General features: G+C 56.6%; 8 protein-coding genes across 8 annotated transcripts; 6 read left to right on the forward strand and 2 right to left on the reverse strand.

Annotated features, from left to right (window-relative positions):
- Positions 1–2,527: 2,527 nt before the first annotated feature.
- On the forward strand, positions 2,528–5,434 carry PHSY_005316 (possible bud neck localizing protein phosphatase subunit Bni4p; the record flags this gene model as incomplete). The annotated part of the gene is made up of 1 exon (XM_012335926.1): positions 2,528–5,434. One exon carries the CDS (start codon positions 2,528–2,530, stop codon positions 5,432–5,434), a length of 2,907 nt encoding a protein of 968 aa, XP_012191316.1.
- A 1,160-nt stretch (positions 5,435–6,594) lies between these two features.
- On the forward strand, positions 6,595–6,840 carry PHSY_005317 (hypothetical protein; the record flags this gene model as incomplete). The annotated part of the gene is made up of 1 exon (XM_012335927.1): positions 6,595–6,840. The coding sequence occupies one exon, from the start codon at positions 6,595–6,597 to the stop codon at positions 6,838–6,840; it is 246 nt and encodes an 81-aa protein (XP_012191317.1).
- A 436-nt stretch (positions 6,841–7,276) lies between these two features.
- PHSY_005318 (oxysterol binding protein) lies at positions 7,277–8,476 on the forward strand (the record flags this gene model as incomplete). Its single annotated transcript, XM_012335928.1, has 1 exon — positions 7,277–8,476. The coding sequence occupies one exon, from the start codon at positions 7,277–7,279 to the stop codon at positions 8,474–8,476; it is 1,200 nt and encodes a 399-aa protein (XP_012191318.1).
- Positions 8,477–9,181: 705 nt separating this feature from the next.
- Positions 9,182–10,054, forward strand: PHSY_005319 (hypothetical protein; the record flags this gene model as incomplete). Its single annotated transcript, XM_012335929.1, has 1 exon — positions 9,182–10,054. The coding sequence occupies one exon, from the start codon at positions 9,182–9,184 to the stop codon at positions 10,052–10,054; it is 873 nt and encodes a 290-aa protein (XP_012191319.1).
- A 123-nt stretch (positions 10,055–10,177) lies between these two features.
- Positions 10,178–11,332, reverse strand: PHSY_005320 (nuclear transport factor; the record flags this gene model as incomplete). Its single annotated transcript, XM_012335930.1, has 2 exons — positions 10,178–10,542; positions 11,035–11,332. 2 exons carry the CDS (start codon positions 11,330–11,332, stop codon positions 10,178–10,180), a joined length of 663 nt encoding a protein of 220 aa, XP_012191320.1.
- A 671-nt stretch (positions 11,333–12,003) lies between these two features.
- PHSY_005321 (hypothetical protein) lies at positions 12,004–14,865 on the forward strand (the record flags this gene model as incomplete). The annotated part of the gene is made up of 1 exon (XM_012335931.1): positions 12,004–14,865. The coding sequence occupies one exon, from the start codon at positions 12,004–12,006 to the stop codon at positions 14,863–14,865; it is 2,862 nt and encodes a 953-aa protein (XP_012191321.1).
- A 1,512-nt stretch (positions 14,866–16,377) lies between these two features.
- On the forward strand, positions 16,378–17,616 carry PHSY_005322 (expansin; the record flags this gene model as incomplete). The annotated part of the gene is made up of 1 exon (XM_012335932.1): positions 16,378–17,616. One exon carries the CDS (start codon positions 16,378–16,380, stop codon positions 17,614–17,616), a length of 1,239 nt encoding a protein of 412 aa, XP_012191322.1.
- Positions 17,617–18,141: 525 nt separating this feature from the next.
- PHSY_005323 (rhypothetical protein5) lies at positions 18,142–20,541 on the reverse strand (the record flags this gene model as incomplete). The annotated part of the gene is made up of 1 exon (XM_012335933.1): positions 18,142–20,541. The coding sequence occupies one exon, from the start codon at positions 20,539–20,541 to the stop codon at positions 18,142–18,144; it is 2,400 nt and encodes a 799-aa protein (XP_012191323.1).
- Between the last annotated feature and the right edge of the window lie 1,243 nt (positions 20,542–21,784).

Here is a 21,784-nt window from a genome sequence, read left to right on the forward strand (position 1 = left end):
CACCTCGACTAGAACGTCGCTCTGCCAAGACCAGAGCATCTTGATCGCCAACCACGCGAGACGTCATCGAGATCCGTGCATGATCCACAGGCGGGGGTCAAATCCATACATAGCGAGAGACCGCGACTAAGGACCAAGAAATGTCGATTCCCGACTCCGAAGGTCACAAGGCGGCAGGCGAAAAAGACTTGGCTCTGTGAGTTGGTGCTTGTGGCTCGATTTGGCAGGCCAGAGTTGATGCTTTCCTCGCTTGGCGAATCCCAAACGCTTTGAGCCCTCGGCACAGACTGCGGTTGGCGAATTCGAACTCGCCTCCGTCGTCGCTGGCTCCTTACCGCTCCTGCTGCGCTTACACCACACGACCGCGGTACCAAACAAAGAGAGCAGTGACGCCTTTTCGGACAAGGCAGAAGGAAGAGATGTCCGTGATCACTCGTCCGTGCCATGCTGCTGCTGCTCCGCCTGCTTCACCTCGGCTTCTCCGACAGAGACCGATCCCAAGCGCAAACTTGAGACGCTCGCGTTCTCGATCCCCTGCCTTTCCAGAGAAATCCCTTCTCACCCTATACTTAGCAAATACAGTAAAGAACAAATAAATTAATTTCTTTCAAAAGGCTCCGTCGGCTTTCTCTGGTACAGAGGAATCGTGTGCCCCTGTGTGGATGTCGATCGTGTCTGTTCGGAAACAGTCAGCCAGATCCTTTTCCTGTTTAAAGCTTGGCTCTTGCCGTTCGCTGCTTTGCCTTTGCTCTCTTTATGCTCAATTCCTTGACAGAGAGAATACCAACCCACTGACCAATGAGCCTAATCGGTCTCGTTGCTGCGCCTTTCAACTTGACATCTCGTAAGTCAACACAAACGTTTTATGAAACGATGACTCTGGCTTTCGGCTTGCGACGAGGACGTGGCAAAGAGGCATGCACGACCGAATCAAGGGTGCATTTGCGTGCGGATATACGTGTGTGTGTGTTTCAAAGTCACCGCGTTGTGCAATTGGTTCGGCACACACTGCTGGGCTGTGCCCGCGGTGCTACTGCTGCACCCTTACACAAACTCGCCTGCCGTTTCTCAACCTTCTTGCTCCACGCTCACGCTCGATCTGCCGTCGATCTGCCTCATGGTCGCTGATCGCTTGCCCAAAAAATTTCAGCCACGCAGTGTCCGGCCGACGCGCCCCTGTCCCTCTTCTTTTCCACTCTGTGTGCCACTTCCATGCGCATCGTTTCTCACTCTCCTCAGACGCTCCAAACTTTGAATTTGGTCGCCTCAAGCGATAAATGAGATATTGGGACGCACACTCACAAAAGAAGCACACGCTGCCACACGCTGCCACATCTGCACACACAATCCCGCACGCTGTGTCTGTCATTTTCTCTCTTGACACTGGCTCACTCTCGCTTTTCGCCCTCAAGTGACAAGCAACACTTTTGGTCTGCTCCCCGCCGCCTCTCCGACGTCTCTCCTTCGCCCTTGCCCTTCCCAGCCAGCCTCGCTTAGCGTCTCCATTGAATTTGGGACCTGCTGTCTGTTCCTTCTCTGGCTGACCCTTCCAGCTCAGTTCGCGCCTTGCTGCTTGGAAGCCAGCTCCGTCCCCTTACCTGCCTCTGGCTGCTTCTCTCTCTCTCTGCCCCTCTCCCCTCTGTGCTGTTGTTCTAGCTCGGTCACGATCACGCTTGTTGCTCGACTCCATCTTTGTTGGCCTTCCTCGTCTCCACCGTTACACAAGGGTAGATTCCTCCTTCTTGCCATCCTTTCAGCTCCTCTCCTCTCTTCACTTCTCTTCTTTGCATTTGCCACTCTTCCATTCCTCCGCCACGAACGTACTCGGAACACGCGCCGATCCGGATCGATTAGACCATCACTGCGCGCACTTCTCACGCTCAGCGCATCCAAACCGGATCTTCCGATCCGATCCAATCCACTCCACTCCAAGCCTTTGCTCTGCACGCTTTGACCCAGCTGGTCTACCTGTCTGCTACGCGGCAGACACGTTCCGGTGCATCACACTTGTCGATTGGGCTCCGTTTGTTTGCATACAGCCGGCCGACAGCTGGCTGCGCACCGCTTGCTTCCGCTTCCGCAACGGCGCATCTGTCTCTCGTCTTACGGGTACTCTCGAGCGATTCCGTGGTCGATCACAACCGTCGTCCGTGATTTGCGATTCTCGACGACCTCGAGCGGCTCCGCAAGCCAAAGGCAGCACGACTTCCGGGAAGCGCACCCTCGTCACGTTGCTTTGAGCGCCACTCCAGCACTCGCTTTACATGAGCCCTCGATCGGCTTGAAAGGCGGTCCTAAACCATAACACAGGCGCAGCGTGCGGTGCGTACGACCTTGTCATAGAACCGAACCGGCCCTGTCGGTCGCTACTCAGTGACGAGTTACGTTCTGGGAAGCTCAATTTTCGTTCGCGCACGTCCCCCAAACCATCCCGTAACCCGACACCGCCAGCGGTTTACGACCCCTCGGACGGAGCTAATCTCACCAGCAACCTCAACCTCGTCCCCGAGCTCCCACGGCTTTACTCATGTTTGGCAGTCAATTTCAGACCCAGCCGTTCGGTCAGTCGACACCGGGCTATTATCCGCACATGACGCCCCAACAGCAGCAGCAGCATCAACAGCAACACCACCAGCAGAACCAGTTTGCTTGGCTGCAGTATCAGCAGCAAATGTTGCAAGCACAGCAATACTACGGGCAGCAGCAGCAGCAGCAGCAACAGGTTCAATCTTCGCCGGCAAGCGAGATGGGGCCGGGCCTCGACAGCCGTCGACGCACCTCATCCACTCCTCAACGTCCGGCCAACGTCACCTACAACGACACATTCCGTCGCGACCAGCAGCAAGCTGCCCCCGCCCTTGCCTTCCCCGGTGTCTCGTACGCGGCCGGCGTGCCTCAGCTCAACTCGATGCGCAGCTTCAACGGTCAGCCGATGGCCGCTGCTCAGTTTGGCCAAATTGCTCCCTCTGGCCATTCCGCCTCGTCGTCCGTATCATCGGCAGGCGGTTTCCATCCTTACCGCAGGACACAACGTGGAACCTCGGATGTTGGCACAAACAACACGCAACACTACACCAACACCGCTGCAGCCACGCAACCCGTGGTCGCACCTCGCATTCGCACTGCAAGCACAGCTTCGCAGACTTCCTCGCGCGAAACCTCGCCCATGCTCGCCGCCGAGCGTAAACGTGGCTTTGCCGCAATCCCTTCCTCCAACTCCACGCCGGGCTTGCCAAACGGCCATGGCGCCAAAAGCACACCCTCACCGACCAGCTCATCTCAGGCTGGTCTCTCTCATCTGCGTGGCGCACCGCCACGGACCAACAGCCAGTCTTCCATTGGTTCCGACGTCTCTTCGAGGACCGCTACCGCCTCTAGCGCTGCGGGTGCCGGTGCGGGTGCCGGGGCCAACGCATCCGCTCCCATTCACCAACGATCGAACTCGTCTGCATCGATTCAATCGACCAGCAGCTCCCAGCGTGTCCAGCCGCCCAGCATCATCAACTCCAAGAAGCCGTCGCCCTTGTCCAGACAAGCCGCAAAGGACGACGATGACGAGGCCGTCTACGGCGGCAGCGATGACGACCGCGTCAACGGCGGACGCTCCACCCCCATGCCCGGCTATGCTCCCAAAGCATCCAAAAAGACTGGCCTCTCGAGCAAGCTTCGCAAGGCCCTCTCCTTCTCCAACATGAACGACATCCAAGACAACGCGCCTCACGGCACGTCGTCCGCTGCCGCTGCTAGGCGTCCCCAGAACGGTGTTTTCGGTCGTGACCTCGGCGGTCTGCCCAACTCGTCGGGAGACACCAACGCATCCACAGGGTCGACTCGCTCCACGTCGCCTCCACGAACGCCCGACAACGGAGCCGCCCTTCCTGGCTCGTCGGCTGCTTCCATCACTTCGCGACGCGGCACACGTCCTCCGCTCTCGGGCAACAACGACGGCAAGCGCAGCATCTTCAACCGCAAGTTCAACTCTTCCACCGACAACATCTCGATCTCGTCGACCGTCTCTAGCGCGTCGGTCATGCTGCGCAAGGTGGGCAACCTCGGCAAGCTTGCACGACGCCACTCGCTCATGGGCCTCACCAACATGTTCAACAAGGACAAGGACGGCCGAGACGGCATGGACGCGGACTCGTTCGGCACCATGCCTACGGCCTCGGACGATTCGGCCATCAACACCAAATCCAAGAAGGTTCCCAAGAGCAAGAAGGGCACTCCTTCGAGTGCATCCATCACGCACGCCACCGTCGAGCTCGAGAGTGGTCGTGCCACGGATGCAGGCATGACTCCGGCTGCGTCGTACGTGCGCCAGCATCAGCTTCAGATGCAGGCGCAAGCCGAAGCGGAGGCGCGTGCTACCCGTGAACGCCAAGAGTCCGACGCCAGAGCACGCGAGGCGGGCGAGAACCGTCAAAAGATGATCGAAAAGGAAAAGGAGAGGCTCAAGTCGAAACGCGGCTGGCGCAAGAAGTTCGGCAGCAGCGGCGGCAGCATCAGTTCCATCACTTCGGATGCACCGACCGGGCTCGAGACCACGTACGCCGAGCCAGAGCAGTACGTCGATGCTGCCGACGGCCAGCACAACGGCGAGCCGCTCGTTTCCGCTGCGCCGCCTCAGCTGTCAATGCCGTACGGCGAAGACGGTGGATTCGAGAACTCGTTCGAGAGCGAGCTGTTCGAGCCACCCCACATGCCCGCCGCTGGTGGTATGGGCGGTGAAGACTCTGGCGACGAGCTCGAAACCGACAGCCTGCGTCACTGGGGCGAAGGCATCGAGAGATCGCGCGCCAGTGCAGCGCAGTTCAAGAACCCCAAGGGCATCCTCAAGAAGACGGCCTCGACGCCCGACCTTTCGCTCAGCGGCGGCTTCGAGAAGCCGTTTGCTGGCCGCATCCGCGCCAACTCGTACGATGCACCTCAGGCCACTCCGGCAGCATCCGGAATGCCCAGCTCGAACACAATGACCAACATTTCGAGCAACGCGGCTGGCGTCGAGCGCCTCGACGGCGTAGGCGCCAAGACGGATTCGCCTGTTTCCTCTCGACCCGGTTCGCGCACTGGCGACGCACTTCCGGCGCGATCAGCCTCGCCCGGATCGATCCAGCACGCAGGCGGCGTGCTGGGACACCACTCGAACTCGTCGATGCCGACGCTGTCGTTGATGATGGATCCATCCGCCGACTTTGTGCCGCAGCGTTCGGTGACGGCGCCAACGCAAGCCAGGAAGAAGCTTGTGTTTGCCGACGATCTGATCTTCCACTCGACGTGGCCGGCAACGGTCTACGACCGACGTGGCGAGCAGGCGACGTGCAACCGACTGACACCATTGCTGGCGCAGCGCATCAAGGAAGAGCTCAACACGTACAAGATGGAGGAGATGGCCGTGGCGCCTTCGAGTCGCATCTACACGCACTTTTTCGTCTAAAGTATCTGGCGCGTTGCTGGCTAGCTGGCTGTTGATCCACCTCGACATTGTTCTCACTTCATGCTCCTGTCTCGACTCGGTCAACTCTTCATTCTCCCGCATTTACATCGCTGCGTTTTCCGCACCCTCCAACAAAACCCCGACCGCTGCATACATTACCTCTTCTTCTTTCCGTGGCATCTGGCATCGGTCGACCAACACATACATCTGCACTTCCGGGCCCCGTCTTTTCCGTCTCCAACATCATGCTGTTTCGTGCTCCCTCTCATTCACATCATTGGTATCGGGTTTCCGGCTTGTTCACACATTGCTTTCAACACATCTCATTGCATTGACCCTCGTTCTCACACTTGCTTCACATTTGACCCGGCTCTCAACAATCAAGTTTTGCGTGAGGCTGCCTCGATGGCGGTCTTCCAGTTTCTCTGTTCACGACTCACGCTTGTGACGTGAGCTCATATGATAGCAGTCGAGATTTAATTGAGGATCTGTGAGTAGAACGGACAGCGAAGACTGAATCGAGTAATACAGACTGTTGGAGTGGATTTTGTAGGAAGAAAAAGCTCGAAGAGTCCGAAAGCCAGACGAGCGATGGACAGTGTGTAGCGATCTTACAAGGAAAAGGGCCAAAAAGCGACCAGATCGAGACGTTTTCCTGAAAACGTTTTGGCGTAGACGGTCGATCGGGAGAAGCCAGAGATGGGGAAATGACAGCAAGCAGCGGCGGACGTGAAAGTGGCAGAAGAGCGAGCAAGACGGGGCGGAAAGCGTCTTCCGTGTTCGAGTGCTGCTAGTGCTGGTGCTGCATCCGCCCTGTTTCGTCATCGCTGCTTCATTTTCTGTTTGCGCCTTGACCACCCTCTGCAAAAGGCGCGTGCCCTCTGAGCTCCACCTGGTCGACGTGGACTCAAGAAGGGGAAATTCAGGGTTGGGCGCCTCTGCGTCTCTCTCTCTCTCTCTCTCCTGCTCAGACTGTTGCATTTTGAAAAAGGTCGAAAAAACCGAGATCGTCATCCACTGCGTCTGCTGCTGCTGCTGCTGCTGCTGATGGAGCAAGTGGGGAAAAATCGCAGATCGGTCAAGAGGAGCATCCGTGATGAGCTCGCTCTATTTTTACACGCCTGAGTATGAAAGCAGCAGGCGCCCGACAAGTCTGCGGGATGCGTGCGTCTGACGTTTTCAGTCGCTCGTTTGCAGTTCGCATCGCATCTAGCCTCGTCCCGCCTCGTGCCCCTGTCACGCTCAGAGGCCACGACGGCCTGCGATCCTTTTTTGTTGGTTCGTGTCTGTACTGCGTCCCCCCGTCACTTGCCGCCGCTGTTGCTTTCGCCTCCACCATCGACATCACTATCCGACACCGTCAGAGCCAACAACGTTCAGACCACCCTCGCATCGTCCACGTGTGACTCTCTCGAAGAGGTCTTTCAATCGAGATTCATCCGGGAGTGCACGACAATTATCTGGCTCGTCTCAACCCTATCTCATCCGCATTGAATCCCACGTCGACCGAGACGCCTACGTTCAAGCAGACCCCGTCTTTCAGTGCTGGCTTCATCATCGCAAACGACACTGCCAACGCCGAGTCTCCACGTCTCGCGTTCATCAGCTTGCCCGCTCGACGAACGACAGCGGTCCCTCTTAGAGTGTCCTGCCGACTTCCCTTCTATAGCTCGAGAGCGAACGATCATCCAGTCACTGGCCTGATCTGTGCTCTTCAACCTTGACGAGGAGCTTAAACGCCTGCCTGTCTCATCAAGCCGGCAAGCACGGCGTATCCTGACTTTCCGTCGACACAGCATTCATCGCTTTTAGATAGAACGTCATTCCCACACGTCTCTCACAATGGGTCTGCTCGATCACGTCAGCGGTGCCGTCTCGGGCGCCAAGTCGCACATCAAACCTACCAAGGAAGACCGTCCTCCCGAGGGCGCCTCCGCCGACGACACCGAGGAGCTCGATGAAGAAGCTGGCAACATTCTCATGTCGCTCATCGGACAGCTCCGCATAGGTATGGATCTGTCCAAAGTGACGCTGCCCACGTTTGTGCTCGAACCGCGCTCCATGCTCGAGCGAATCACCGACTTCATGTCACATCCCGATCTCATCTTTGGCGCTGGCAAGATCGACTCGCCCGAAGAGCGTTTCCTCCACATCACACGCTACTACCTCTCTGGATGGCACATCAAGCCCAAGGGCGTCAAGAAGCCCTACAACCCCATCCTCGGCGAGTTCTTCCGCTGCACTTACAACTACACCGATGGAACAAAGGGCTACTACATTGCCGAGCAGGTATCGCACCATCCACCCGTCAGCGCTTACTACTACGTATCGCCCGAGAACAACCTGATCTTCTACGGCGAGCTCAAGCCCAAGTCCAAGTTCCTGGGCAACTCGGCAGCCACTCTGATGGGCGGTGAGAACCGCGTCGTGCTGCTCGACCGTCAAGAAGATGGCGAGTACCAGATTTCAATGCCCAACATGTACGCCAGAGGCATCCTGTTCGGCAAGATGGTGCTCGAGCTCGGCGACACGAGCAAGATCCGCAACGACGCCAACGATCTCAGCTGCGACGTCGAGTTCAAGACCAAAGGCTACTTCACGGGTACCTACAACGCCATCGGTGGCAAGGTCACCAAGGGCGGCAAGACGGTGGGTGAAATCAGCGGCAAGTGGAGCGAATCCATGGACTACAAAGACTCGAGCTCGGGCAAGCACGAGGAGCTCTTTGACGCACGCAAAGCCACCATCGTTCAGAAGGAGGTCATCCCCGAAGACCAGCAGGAGGAGAACGAATCGCGTCGTTTGTGGAGCAAGGTCACCGAGGGCATCAAGGAGAAGAACCTCGACAAGGCCACCGAGAGCAAGTCGGCGATCGAGGAGAAGCAGCGCGCGCTGGCAAAGGAGAGGGAGGAGAGCGGGTCCACCTGGGAGCCCAGGTTCTTTGTCCAGAAGGGCGACAAGTACTACCCCAAGATGGATGCTCTGCCTTCGGACGAGTACAGGACACAGGCGGTCGCCGAGTACTTTGCCAAGCTGTCTTAGAGGGCGAAGTGGGGGTCGCGGGGAGGCTGCGTGGCTATGAACGCTGTCTCGTCTCGATCTTCCATCTCACTTGCTGTTGCTTCTGTCGATCCCTATATGATCCCGATTGTGTTTGTTTCCCTTTTATTCTCGCGAGAAATGCGACTCTATACTGGAAAGCGGTTGTCGTGGTTTCGCACAAGCAGGCTTTGTGAGAAGGGACAGTGAGAAAGAATGCCCTTGCTTCCCAAAACGATGTATTGGCACAAAGCACAGTGTGTTTGAGCGGTCCGGGTTTGGGTAAAGTATGAATATGTTAATGCGGAACCTACCACAAGTGGGTGTGAAAAAAGGCAGTCGCGTAAATGAGCGGCTTGGCGGTGGAAAGAGGCGCGTCAAGGAACGCGTTAATGGACGCGACTTGGGCGAATGGTAGAGTTCAGTTCTTTTGTATAATCACATTGAGGCAGAGGCAGGCTGTACTAGCTGCATTTGTTGGTGGTTTCACTTTGTTCGACGTCGTCCCAACCCCATCTCTTCATCGTCGCACGATCACAACATATCACCTTTGTCGAAGCGGAAAGGCGGCAGAAACACCCGACCACGTATCGTCTCGCATCTGCTCGGCCCCCACGAACACCGCTCTTCAGGAGGTCACCTTTTCCACCCAACACAACACCTCTATCCTGCTGCTTAGCCTTGCAACTCTCTACACCACGTCGAATCATGACCCACTCAACCCCGATCACAGCCAGCGGTAGCGCATGCTCGTACACGCACCAATTCAAAAAACACTTTGGCGATCGACCTGTAGCCTTCGCCCTCTCCGAACGATCTCCTTCACCCTCCAGCCGTGCAACACGGGATCCTTTCGCCGCTTCATCTTCTTCCACAACCTCCTCCATCGCATCCAGCTCTACACTTGCCACTCCAGCACAAGCCGTCGTTGATGCGGAGACCCACAACACGTTGGCTAACCTAGGTTGGCGAATTCGATCACGCATCAACCAAGGATATACACGGACGAGTACTTCGCTGGATGATCCGACGAATGCAAAGTTTGGCTCAGGGAATGGTGGGGGTTTCGTCTCGGAACGCGATGTGCTCATCAGTGTAGGCAATACAAGACGCGGATGGAGTCGGGTCAGCACTGCACCGAACGTCGCTTCGAACTTTGATGGGTTGAGAGTCGACACTCAGCCTCAACAGACGATTGAACCGCGGATGGAGGCGACGAAGAGAAGTAGAAGGTTATCAGAAGGCGAAGAGGAAGATATTGTTGAAGAAACCATGGATGCATATACAGTAGAAGCGAGGAGAATCGCCGGTCTACCCAAACTCTCCTTTTCGTCATCGACTTCGAGCATCTCCTCGCAAAGTTCCTTCTTCCCACCTTCCCCCAACCATCTCGCTCCTTCAAGAAGCTTCGTGAGATCACACAGCTCGAAGATCTCCCCCTTCACTTCAGCTACAGCGGAAAGATTCGCCGATGGACGAGCTGAGATGGACATGGATATGGACAGCGATGCGTTGGTGACGGCAAAAAGGTTGGATGTCGGGTATGATTTCTCCAGTCACTTTGACAGCACTGACTTTTAAGATTTGAATGTACACTTTATACCCGTGCCTTGAAAGTGATTGATTGACTTTTAGCTTGCTTGCATGACGCTCTTGTAGTTGCTTAGCTCTGGGTATGCGTTTTGTTTTGCTCCGCCAACCTTGCTACCCGATAAACCTAAAACTGTCCGCCTGAACGAAATACCTCCCGCTTAAGGTCACACTCGCATCCTTGCCCGTGGCACTGCTACACGCCACACCCCCATCCCCTGCCGCGCCGCCCACTGTTCCACCGACAGCCGTGATGTCGACGAGCACAAAGTTCTGCGAGAACGCCCTCGGATGCGAAGTGATCGGTGCGTCCGGGTCGAAGTTGCCGCGATTGCGGTTTGCTCCGTGCGTGGATGAGGTTGCTGATTTCGGTGCGTTGGAGGAGGAGGTGGATGGGTTGAGTGCGGATGATGATTCGGGTGTGTGGTGGGAGACGGTGCCGGAAACTGTGAGGAGGATGGATGGTGGAGAGAAGGCGGCTGCAGGTGCGAGAGGGGGATGGTGTCAGTGTCAGCTTCAGATTTACGCAGATGAAGAGAAGGAGATGAGGAGTGGGTAAACAGGGAGGAAGGGAGAAAAGGAGAAGTCTTGAAGAGGAGGAGGAATGTATGCTTCATATACTACTCGATACATGAGTTGACCTTGAGATTGTTGAAAGGTATCGAACCCTTATGAAAAGCGTCTCTCCGACATTGTGACGACTGCTCTGATCCGATCATTACCACTCGAATGGCCGCAACGCAATGCAACAGCCATGAGAGGGGTGGCAGAGACCGAGAGACGGAAGTACGCCATGCCGAAGAGACTGTGTTTGTTCTCGCCTCTTTGATCGTGTCGACTGCGAGAAAGTGTGTGGTCCCGCCATCGTTACAACAGCAAGAAAGCTTCCTCGCTACATCGACGCCCAAGTCGAGGCTGATCTCTCGTGTCCTCCTGCCGAAGCCGAATGTGAAAGGCGACGCGCAACTTACCTCCATCAACAGCGCCTCCCATAGCATGACAGTCGAAAGCCTGCACCTCATGCTTGCTCCCCGGCATACTGTTCAACATCGCTGTCAGCTCCTGTTGTCCGCTGACAGGAGTTCCGTTCCAAACGATCGATGAGCTGGGCAGATACAGCGTCGGTACCAGGTTGGTGCGTTGTGGTGAATCGGAAGCAGCATAGTAGGCCGAGACGAAGGTTTCAGCGGCTTTGGCAGCAAAGTCGGCCAGACGACGCGAGTCGGGTCGCTTTTCAGATTGTATTGGTTGTGATGATGCTGCGGCCATGATTGTGTAGGGTGATGGGGAGATGGTGGGTGCTCAAGGAAGCCGAAGAAGAAGGATGCGGGAATGCTTTGAGAATGGAAGGCAGCTTTGGACAGATTCACTTTGCTTTCCGACTTCCGAAAATCATCAACGGTTTAACTGATTGTTTGATCGGCGATTAGGTTGATGCGGGAGAAAAAGAAAGCACGCCATGAGAAGCGTTCCCTGTTGGGTCAAGCCAGGATTTCGAAATTGAAGGCGTCCTTGGAGCTTGCGAAGAAACAGCTCGAAAAAGTGACTCGCCTGCTGCACCAAAATCCACTAATCCAACTTACAGTGGATCAGTCGAGTCGGCATCTCCGCACAGCACCTGCAACACACACAGATTGTCACGCAGCAACTCGGACTGAATCACAAATGCTTCGCAGCTCGACATCGTACCACCCGCCTTCCATCATATCTTGTCACTCACGCAGAACACCATCGCCTAGATCGGCCAGCTCATCGCTCAGAGCGTCTTCTCACATACCCACACTCCTGAAGAGCGGCGATATAAGCTTAGCGCCCTCTTTCGGCTCTTCCATCTCCACCACCCGGTGCCGCTCCTTGCCACTCGGAACGCATCGAATACCCAGAGACTACCAACATCAAACACATTGCAATCACCTAGATCGTCATCCTCGCCTTTCAACATGTCGGCGTCCCGTGACAGCTACAGCGTGGCCTCCTCTCAGGCGTCCACCATCACCCCTTTCAGCACCGACGTCGCCTCTTCCGTTGCTTCGCTTGACTCTTCCGTCCCTACTTCCCCCGAACCCTCCGACATTGGCGACGATGCCGATCACAAGCTCTCCTTCATCTCGCACAAGGACCGTCGTGGTCCCAACGGCTACCGCTTCGCCACCCAGTGCGCCACCGTAGATGACCCCAACCACAAGGATCAGTACGGCTCCTCTTCGACACCCATCTACATGTCGGCCACCTTCAAAGGTCTTCCCGGTGCCGAATTCGACTATTCTCGCTCGGGCAACCCCACCCGCTCCATGCTTCAGCACCATCTCTGCCAGCTTCAGAACTGCAAGTACAGCTTTGCCGTCTCCAGCGGCATGGCCTGCCTCGACGTCATCACTCGCATCGTCAAGGCCGGCGAGCGCATCATTGCCGGCGATGACCTCTACGGTGGAACCAACCGTCTTCTGGGCTACCTCGCCTCGCACCAGAACATCCACACCGACCACGTCGACACTACCGACGCATCCAAGGTCGAAGAGATGCTCCAGAAGCGAAGCCAAGACGCTGCTGCCGGTCTTTGCGGCAAGGTCAGCATGGTGCTCCTCGAGACTCCCACCAACCCATGCCTCAAGATTTGCGACCTTCAGCGATGCGCTGCTGCTGCCAAAAAGTGGGCTCCCGATGCTGTCGTCGTCGTCGACAACACCATGATGTCGCCCTACCTCATGCGTCCTCTTGAGCTCGGCGTCGACGTCGTCTACGACTCCGGCACCAAGTACCTCTCGGGTCATCATGACCTTATGGCCGGTGTCATTGCCTGCGATCGTGACGATCTTGGCAAGCAGATCGCCTTCACCATCAACTCGATCGGCAATGCGCTCACGCCCATGGATTCATTCCTCTTGCTTCGTGGCATCAAGACGCTGGCGGTGCGCATGGATCGACAGCAGGCTTCTGCCATCACCGTGGCCCACTATCTCGACTCGCTTGGATTCAAGGTCAACTATCCCGGTCTTGCCTCCCACCCTTCCAAGGCGGTGCACGATAAGCAGGCTGCCGGTCCAGGCTCGGTGCTCAGCTTTGTTACGGGCGATAAAGCGCTTTCGGAACGCATTGTGGGTGCCACGCGTCTGTGGGGCATTTCGGTTTCGTTTGGCTGTGTCAACAGTCTGATCTCGATGCCCTGTCTCATGTCGCACGCATCGATCGACCCGAAGGTCCGTGCGGCCCGTGGCATGCCGGAAGACCTCATCCGTCTCTGCGTCGGCATTGAAGACGAGCGCGACTTGCTTGACGACCTCCAAAACGCTCTGCTTCAAGCCGGCGCCATCCGCCGCAAACCCTCTTCTCGATCCACCGCACTCGCTTCAACCAGCGAAAGCTCTCGCGCAGCGTCCCCAGATCCCATTGCCTACGAACGTACGCCTTTGCATACCGAGGAGCAGACCCAGCAGAACAAGGTGGGCAGCTTGGTCGACGACATGAACCGTGCAAAGCTCGAGACTCGTGGCGGTGAGGGGGAACCTCGCCTTGCTCAGGATCACCCGCCGCCGTCATCGGTGGTGGTCAGTGCACCTGGCAAGGTGATCCTCTTCGGTGAGCACGCAGTAGTTCACGGTGTCACTGCTGTTGCTGGATCGGTGGCGCTGCGATGCTATGCCAACGTTTCGCCCCGCGAGGACGGCAAGATCTCGCTCGATCTGCCCGATCTGGGCGTCGTCCACACTTGGAGCATCGACGAGCTCCCTTGGTCTGCAGTGCCCAAGTCGCTCCAGAGCGGCGGCGCTGTGCCCGACTCGCTCGACCAGACGCTCGTCAGCGCCATTGAAAAGGTCGTGGGTGACACTGTCAACGAGAGCGAACGAAGCCATGCTGCTTCGATCGCTTTCCTTGTGCTTTACATGTGCATCGCTAGACAGGCGGATGCTCGCGCTCAGGCCTTCGTTCTGCGCTCGGCTCTGCCCATCGGTGCTGGCCTGGGATCAAGTGCTGCGCTCAGCTCGTGTCTCGCTGGTGCGCTCACCATCCTCTACGGCCGCATTCCTGCCCCTGCTGGCGAGGTGTCGGCGGAGCATTCTGCCTACGTCAACCAGTGGGCATTCCTGTCCGAGAAGGTGATCCACGGCACGCCTTCTGGCGTCGACAACTCGGTGGCCGTGCACGGTGGAGCTATCGCTTTCACGCGCGCTCACCCGAGCAACACACTCACCGCCAACAAGATGGACAAGCTCAAAGGATTCTCCTCGTTCCGCTTCCTGCTCGTCGACAGCTGCGTCGGGCGTGAGGGCAAGAAGCTCATCGCTCACGTTGCAGCTCAGAAAGAATCCGACCCGACTCGCGTCAACGCTGCCCTGGCTCGAATCCAGACCATCGCCGACGCAGCTCAGAGCGTGCTGAGCGGCAACTCGGGTCTCTCGCGTGCCCAGCAGGTGGCACAGCTTCGCGAGTTGATCAAGCACAACCACGCCGAACTCGTCGACCTCGAGGTGTCGCATGCCTCGCTCGAGTTGATCAAGAACAAGACTGAGTCGTTCGCCCCCGAGCAGTTGGCTACCAAGCTGACGGGTGCGGGTGGAGGAGGATGCGCCGTGACGCTGCTGCCGGACGAGTTTGAGGAGGATAAAGTCAAGGAGCTGATGAGCGAGCTGGAAAACGCTGGATTCAAGTGCTACGAGACCAGGGTGGGAGGTGACGGATTCGGTGTCAAGCTGCTGCAGGATGAGCAGGAGGAGGCCGAAGCAAAGTTGCGCTTCCAGGAGGCGAGCGTGAGCAAGGAGCTGGCCGCATGGGCTGATGGACAGCAGGGCTGGGTGTTTGCTTGAAAGACTGTTCCCCTCAAAGCATTGTGGTACGCGATGTTCTGAATACGAATTGAAATCGAGATCTGCAAGAGTGTGTGAACACGTGATGCTTTGCTCAGAGAACATAAGGTATTTTGGTGGACGTGGGGAAGCATAATGCCGCTCTCCGGTCAAAGGCGCGAACGGATCCCACGCTTAGGGCCGAAACCTGTCAACCCTGCTCTCTCACGGTGGGGGTTGTCACTCGGAAAGCCCCACGACGCGATGGTGTCGAGCAGGACCAACCGCGTCTGCGCGGATGAAAGGAATGTGACTTGACGGAAGGCTGGTGGGTCTGCAGAGCGTCTTTCGGAAATGAAGTGCTGGTCCAAGAGCAGAGACGTCTGACGATGGTCAAAAGCGGACTCCCTTTGTGTCTTTACTTTGTTCAGCTGCAAGCTTTGAGTGAAATGAGCTGAACGGCTTCATCGGCGAACCCTCCGATTGAGTTTCGAGCTTGAGAGCAAACCGCGGAAAGACCGGCCGTCAATGCATGTGTCACTGCGACAATCGCCGTCCGTGTATAAGAGGAGGGGAGGCGCAGAACAGAGTTTGAGGGTTCACACCCTCGAATCTTGTTGATCAAGCTCGTCCTTCTCCTCCTCTCCTTCTTCCTCCTTTGACCGAATTATCCTTTCACCCCCTCTTCGCCCTCTCCTCTTTCTACCTTTCTCACCTCCGGATCGATCGATTCCGTCTCCTTTGCGCTACGGTAAGTGGATCCAACAGCCATGGCGCTTGGAACGATACAGCCCAGTCTTCAAGCGATGCTGGAGAGATGACGTGACAGAGCCAATCCGATCCGAGTCGCATCGGAGGCGATCATTCTTAGTCCAGACTCGACTGACACGGACGTTGCGCTTCTAGAACTTGCTCCGCTCCTCAACGGCCTCGGTATCACCCTCATTTTTTGGGGTCCACACGATCTGCGCCTTCAATTCATCTCGGAACAGGTGTCCTCCGCTTTGTCTGTGCGCTTCCGACTAGCATCTCAGTACACGACGCGCAACACACTGTGCAGGTGAGTGACGAGTCGGAGTGGCGACGCCAGTGCGCAAGAGCAAGACACAGCTAGCTAGTTGAAGGACCACAAGCTGCGGAAGAGCCACAGAAAGGTGTCTTCTGCTCTCGGCAACGTGCTCTCTTCTCCGCTTCTGCGATCGTTATGGCGATCCGCACCGTGTCACCCAGAAAATGTGCTTCACTCCATGACAACTCATCGAGAAGCATAAAAGGAGCACGAGAAACGAGTTTACGCCCCCTCCTTTCTCGTCATCCGCACCCTTCCCGCAACTCCCAACGCCCCACCGCCAACACTAACACCGACATCTCCCCATCCCAACTCAACAGATCCGCACTCCAGATATTCTCCCCTTCTTAGTCTCCTTAAAAGCTCATTTCGTCCGCAAGAACCTCCTCCCTCGGCACATCCGCACTCGAACGTCTTTTTCCTCGTTGCTCCCCTTCAAAGCTTTTCTCTGTCGATCAACAACGATGCAATTCTTTCGCCTCGCCACTTTCGTCGTCACCATGCTGGTCATGGTGACCTTCACCACCCCGTTCGCCCACACACACCCCGTCCACAGTGTCCAGTACGCTCGCGGTCTCTTTCCCCCTAATCGTCATCGCGGACTCGTGCACCACGTTCCCCGCTTCTACCGTGCAGACTCGGACATCTTCAAGGCGAACCGAGTAGTCCCTCTTATGATCCGAGACGCAGGTGACGACCATGGCGACGTCGCTGCTCACGACCGCTACGAAGCCCAGCTTCACAAGCTCGAAGCCGCGCTGAAGCATTACGAGGAGTATGGAGATGCCGAGAGTCTCCAGTTCTATCTCAAAGGGTTTGGCGGCGAGGATGGTGATGCTGGTGAGGCTCAGAAAAATCCTGCTCAGAGCAGCGTGTCGGGAAAGGAGACTGCAGCCAAGAAGCAGGACGATGGAAAGAAGGAGCAGGTACAGCAGCAGCAGCCTCAGCAGCAGCAGCCTGAGCAGAAGCCGAAACAGCCTCAGCAGATAGATAGCGAGGACTGTGTCGATGGCGTTGACGGCAGCGAAAGCAGCAAGAAGCACGACAGTTCGGCTTCGCCACAGATGCAGCAACACGCTCAGTCGTCGCGGCCGCCGCCGCCGCCGGCTCAACCGCAAAAGATGGTCAAGAAACCCAAACCCCAACAGCAACAGCAGCCTTCTGGCGATTACAGCGTGCCTTCTGACCCTCCTCAACCCCAGCCGCAACACGATCAGCCCAAACCACCTCAACCCGCCCCCGCCCCCGCTCCTGCCCCCAAGCAGCCCTCTCCCCCACCTTCCAGCCCGTCCAGCTCCGACAACTCGATCAACGGCTACACCCCTCCTACATTCAACCCTCCCGCCGGCTCCCCCTCCACCGCCTCCCTCTACACCTCCTCCACCCCGTTCACCGGCCGCGCCACCTTCTACAACACCGGTCTCGGCGCCTGCGGCATCACCAACACGGACGACCAACCCATCGTAGCCATCTCGCGCGACCTCTTCGAACAGTACAATCCCGCCTCGGGCAACCCCAACCACAACTCGCTCTGCGGTAAGAAAGTCGAGATCACCTGGAACGGGAAAAAGGTACAGGCGTTTGCCACGGACGAATGCCCCGGTTGCGAGAAGAACAGTTTGGATTGCAGCCCGAGCGTGTTCGAACGGATGGATAGTAAGGATAAGGGCGTGCTGGATGGGATTACTTGGAGGTTCGTGTGAGGGGACGCGCAGGTCGAGAGAGTAGCAGGCTGGTCCTCTGAAAAAGTGATGCGAAACGACACATGTGATGCTTGGTCCGAATTTTACCCCCCTTTTCTGCAGTCAGGCACTTGCTTTCCCAAGTGGTAACGGGCAAAAGAGACGTTTGCTCATTCACCGCTTTTCGCCTTCCCCTCATCCCGCGATCGGCTTCGAGGTAGCTACGGTTGATCCATAGCTTCCCTTTCCTGATATCTTTCTGCGTCGACACCTTTGCTCGTCACGACTTTTGCTTTTCGTGTTCGTACTCTTACTTTGCGATGAGATTGATTTTGAAATGATAACGATGGTTCATGTATCCGAACGTCTCACGAATGTGCGCTTTTGGGGGGAAAGATATCGTGCAGATACGAACGCCTTTGATTGCGAGCGTTTGTCAACACTCGTACGTTCGAACAGGTTCAGGCGACGAGAATGGCACCACGTCACGCATGTGCACTTGCTGTCACTTGATCGACGTTTAGATCACTTTTACAAATCCCCATACTACCTCCCCACTCCGGCTCCGATCAGCGCGACGGCCCTCCCCAGCCCGTCCCTCTCCCTCTGTCTCTTGGCCAACTCCGTCATCGCCTCCTGCGCCTGTCCACCTGTTCTCCTCCCACTGATCGTCCTGATCATCTTATCCAACAACGCCATCAACTTCTTCACCTCCACCTTAGCCCACCTTCCCCCCGCATCCACCCCCACCTTCCCTCCCTGCAACAGCACCGTATACTCTGCCACTTTATCCATCGTTACCACCTGCAACGTCTGCTTCACCGCATCGAACACCTTTCCATCCACACCATCTTCTCCCGCTGCCTTTGCGAGAAAGTCTACATCTACCAATAGCATGCTTACACCGTTGGTGTTGATCGAAGTGGTATCGGGAGAGAGGAGGTGTCGATCTAGAAGGCTTGATGAAAGATGTTGGTACGCCGACGTGTAGATTTTCGCCTTGACGGTGGGTGGGAGAAGCACGAGTACGGACTCCATCATTGTTCGTAACCAGTCTACTGTGTCTTGCAACCAACCTGAATGCGTCTTGTTTTCCTTTGATGGAGGAGGAGCAAAATCGTACTCTGCAATCCCCAAGAATTGATCCAATTTCGCAGCAAACGCACCGCTGATCTTCTCCTCGGCAATCCGCAAGGTCTCGCGGAAATGCTTGCTGGCATCCAACGACATTTTTCCACCTCTACCGTGTGGTGCACGCAGCGCAGCAAGAAGTTTCTCCAGTTCCAGGCAGGCGAGGTTGAAGTGTTCGGCATTGACGATGATCTGGGCGATTTGGGAGAGGTTGATCGAAGCGGTGCTGTCGAGCGACTTGCGGATGGCGGTGGAGACCTGGGTGATGAGGAGCTGGTCGAGCGAGGATTTGAGGATCTCGTCGATCTCGCGATGCGAGGTGAAGTCCGAGGAGAAGATGTAGTATTGGTCGACGAGGTTCCTCATATCCATGCAGCAGAGCGGGTAGGTTTGCGAGAAGGGGAGGGAGAGCGGGAACCCGGATTGTTTGAGCAGAACGTCGTCGCCCGGTTTCAACCAGCACACGGAGAGCACTTTGGATAGCTCCTCGGGAGTGGTGACGACCATAGGCTCGTGTTGGGTCTCCTTCATCGCCTGTTGGAAGTCTTGACTGAATCGATCGCGAAGCAGCTGCGCGTACCGTTCGAACAGCGTGAGGAGCAGAGCGTTGAGTTTCGCCACGGGAAAAGAGTACCCCTCGAGCGTCTGGATGAAGACTTGGATGGCAGCTTTTGCGGAGACGTAGATCTTGGTATCCTTGCAATCCCTCAACGCGAGGGAGACGATATCCACCACCCTAGAACACATCGTATCCCACAGATCGTCCACTTCGCTCTCCTCCCTAAACCCCATGGTCGTCTGTATCACGTGGTGCTCCACGAGGAAGAATCCAACCATCTCCTCCAACAATGCCGGCACCTTGCCATCGCCGCTAAACACCAACCCTTGGTTCAACAGCAGGTTGGCTTGCGCACGTCGATCCTCCTGGTAACTCATCTGCAGCTCCTCGCGCGAATCCAACGCATCGTAGATGTGTATCGCCTGGTACAAGGCTCTGAAATCCACTTGCACCTTGTCGTTATCCACAAAGTTCACCTCGACCCTTTCGTTCATGACCAGTTCGATGGCACTGTTCACTTTCGCCAGCCGCAACAGTGGATCGCGTTGCGATTTGACCCTCCATCGCTTGTGCCGCGTCTCCATGGCTTCCAATGCCAGCTGCCCGACGGTTCTCGACTTCTCTCGCACTTGAAATAGCCATTCCTTCATCTCGCTCGTCACGCCCGCCTTGACTTGGCCTCTCATCTGCGGCAGACCTTCCATCATGTGTTTGGCGAAATCGTAGCCCATCAAGCCGCGCAGTTTGGTCTCGAGCTCTTGCAGACTCCTCAACGCTGCATAGTACTTTTTCTCGGTGATCAACCCGTCCACTCTATTTGCCATGTCCAGCACCCTCAAGCACACTTGCACCACCTCCACTGCATCCCCCACATTCCCCGCTGTGCGGCGTGTCTCCAACAATTGCTTCTTTTTGTTCCCCAACGAGCTCCCTCCCGCCTGGAGATCCTCGTTCAACTCGGCGATGCGGTGTTTGAGGGATACGGTGCCAGATCGAACTTTGAGAAGCTTGTCTACGGCAGCTACGAATTCGGAGTGGTTGGAATCGCAGATGGCTTCGATCTCGGCGTCTTTGGTGGAGACGAAGGATTTGAGGTGCCGGAGAAAGGCGTCTTGCTGGCGGGCCTCGTCGAGGGATTTGATGATGGGGCCGAGGTGAGAGAGGTTCTCGGAGGGACCGTCGAGGTCGGTGAAGAGGGTGAGGGCCTGAAGTTGGGAGTCGAGGGAGACCAAGGGCCTGCGTGGACGGGCGACCATGGTTGGAGAAAGGTGATTGGCGAGCCAGAGGTGTCGATGCAGGATGCTGAGCAACTATCAGCGTGGAATGCTGGATGCTGCTGATGGGTGCATGTATGGCGTCGAAGCTGGCAACGGTCGAGCCTGCGGGTATATTATGTTGTCTGTTGGGAACGGTATCGTCGAGGATGATGAGAAGGCTGAGCTGTCAAGACAATGATGTGGTCCTTGCGCGCCATGGCGAATTTACTAGATTTGTTAAGCCGGACTCACCAGCATCTGTTTCAGAAATAAGTCGCTGAGCAAGACACCTGTTCGCCTCCGCTTGACACCTTCAGACGCTTACTGCTAGCCTTTCTGTCAGAGTGATTGTGAAGCTGCAGATAGCCGAGATGATCACTGTGGAAGCCCAGTCAGCCTCTTCCCGCGTGGCAGTCAGCCGAGTACGGACGGCGTAAGGCGTAGAAAAGCGCTGTGGACCTTGCGGGTGCGATATATCATTTCTTGCCATTTGAGCGCGACACTCTGCACGACGAGCAGACAAGCGAGGGATCGACGGCGTGCATGCAGCAGACGGCATTAGGTTTACCAGCTAATGACATTTCTGTTTTCACGGAACGCCGATCCATCCACCATGCAAGGAGAACACGAGTGATGCTGGCGTCGATGGCAGTCCCCTCCTCGTTGCACTGTATGCAAGTCGGCGCAACAAGGGTCCCTGCGTGGGAGATTTTTTTGTGGTCGTAACAGGTCGCAAAGAGACCAACACTGAGACCAACACTCTGCTGATCGTCTCGTCCAGCTCTTTCCTTCGACGAGACTCTGCCTGCCTCTTAGACTTTCCGTCTCCCGCTGTCGTGTGTTCAGTGCTTGTAGTAGGCGTCCGGTCAGAAATGCACGGGATGGTGCCTGCGCTTCCCCCGCTGCAACATCGTGCCTCAGACTCGATACAGCAGCATCGAGACGCGGCTTCTCGTGACATTGCGAGGTCAAAGTGCCGGATTCGTCCCGTGACGGCAGCCACACGATCAACATCGGTCGGCTACTCTCCTAGCCGCCGTCTATGCCAATGATGTTGCACACTTGATATCAAGCCGACGGAAGCTCGCCAGTGCCGTACTATGCCGTACTACGCCGATCTTCGCTTCCAGTTCGGCTGCCTATTCGGCTTGCTTCCAAACCATCTTCTATCAAGTCTTTCTTTTCTGCGCCTTGATCTCCCCTTTTGAGACGCCGGTGTCCACTCATCAAGCAAATAAGCTCA

Source organism: Pseudozyma hubeiensis (assembly GCF_000403515.1).
Source record: "Pseudozyma hubeiensis SY62 DNA, scaffold: PHS48, whole genome shotgun sequence".
Lineage (NCBI taxonomy): Eukaryota > Fungi > Basidiomycota > Ustilaginomycetes > Ustilaginales > Ustilaginaceae > Pseudozyma > Pseudozyma hubeiensis.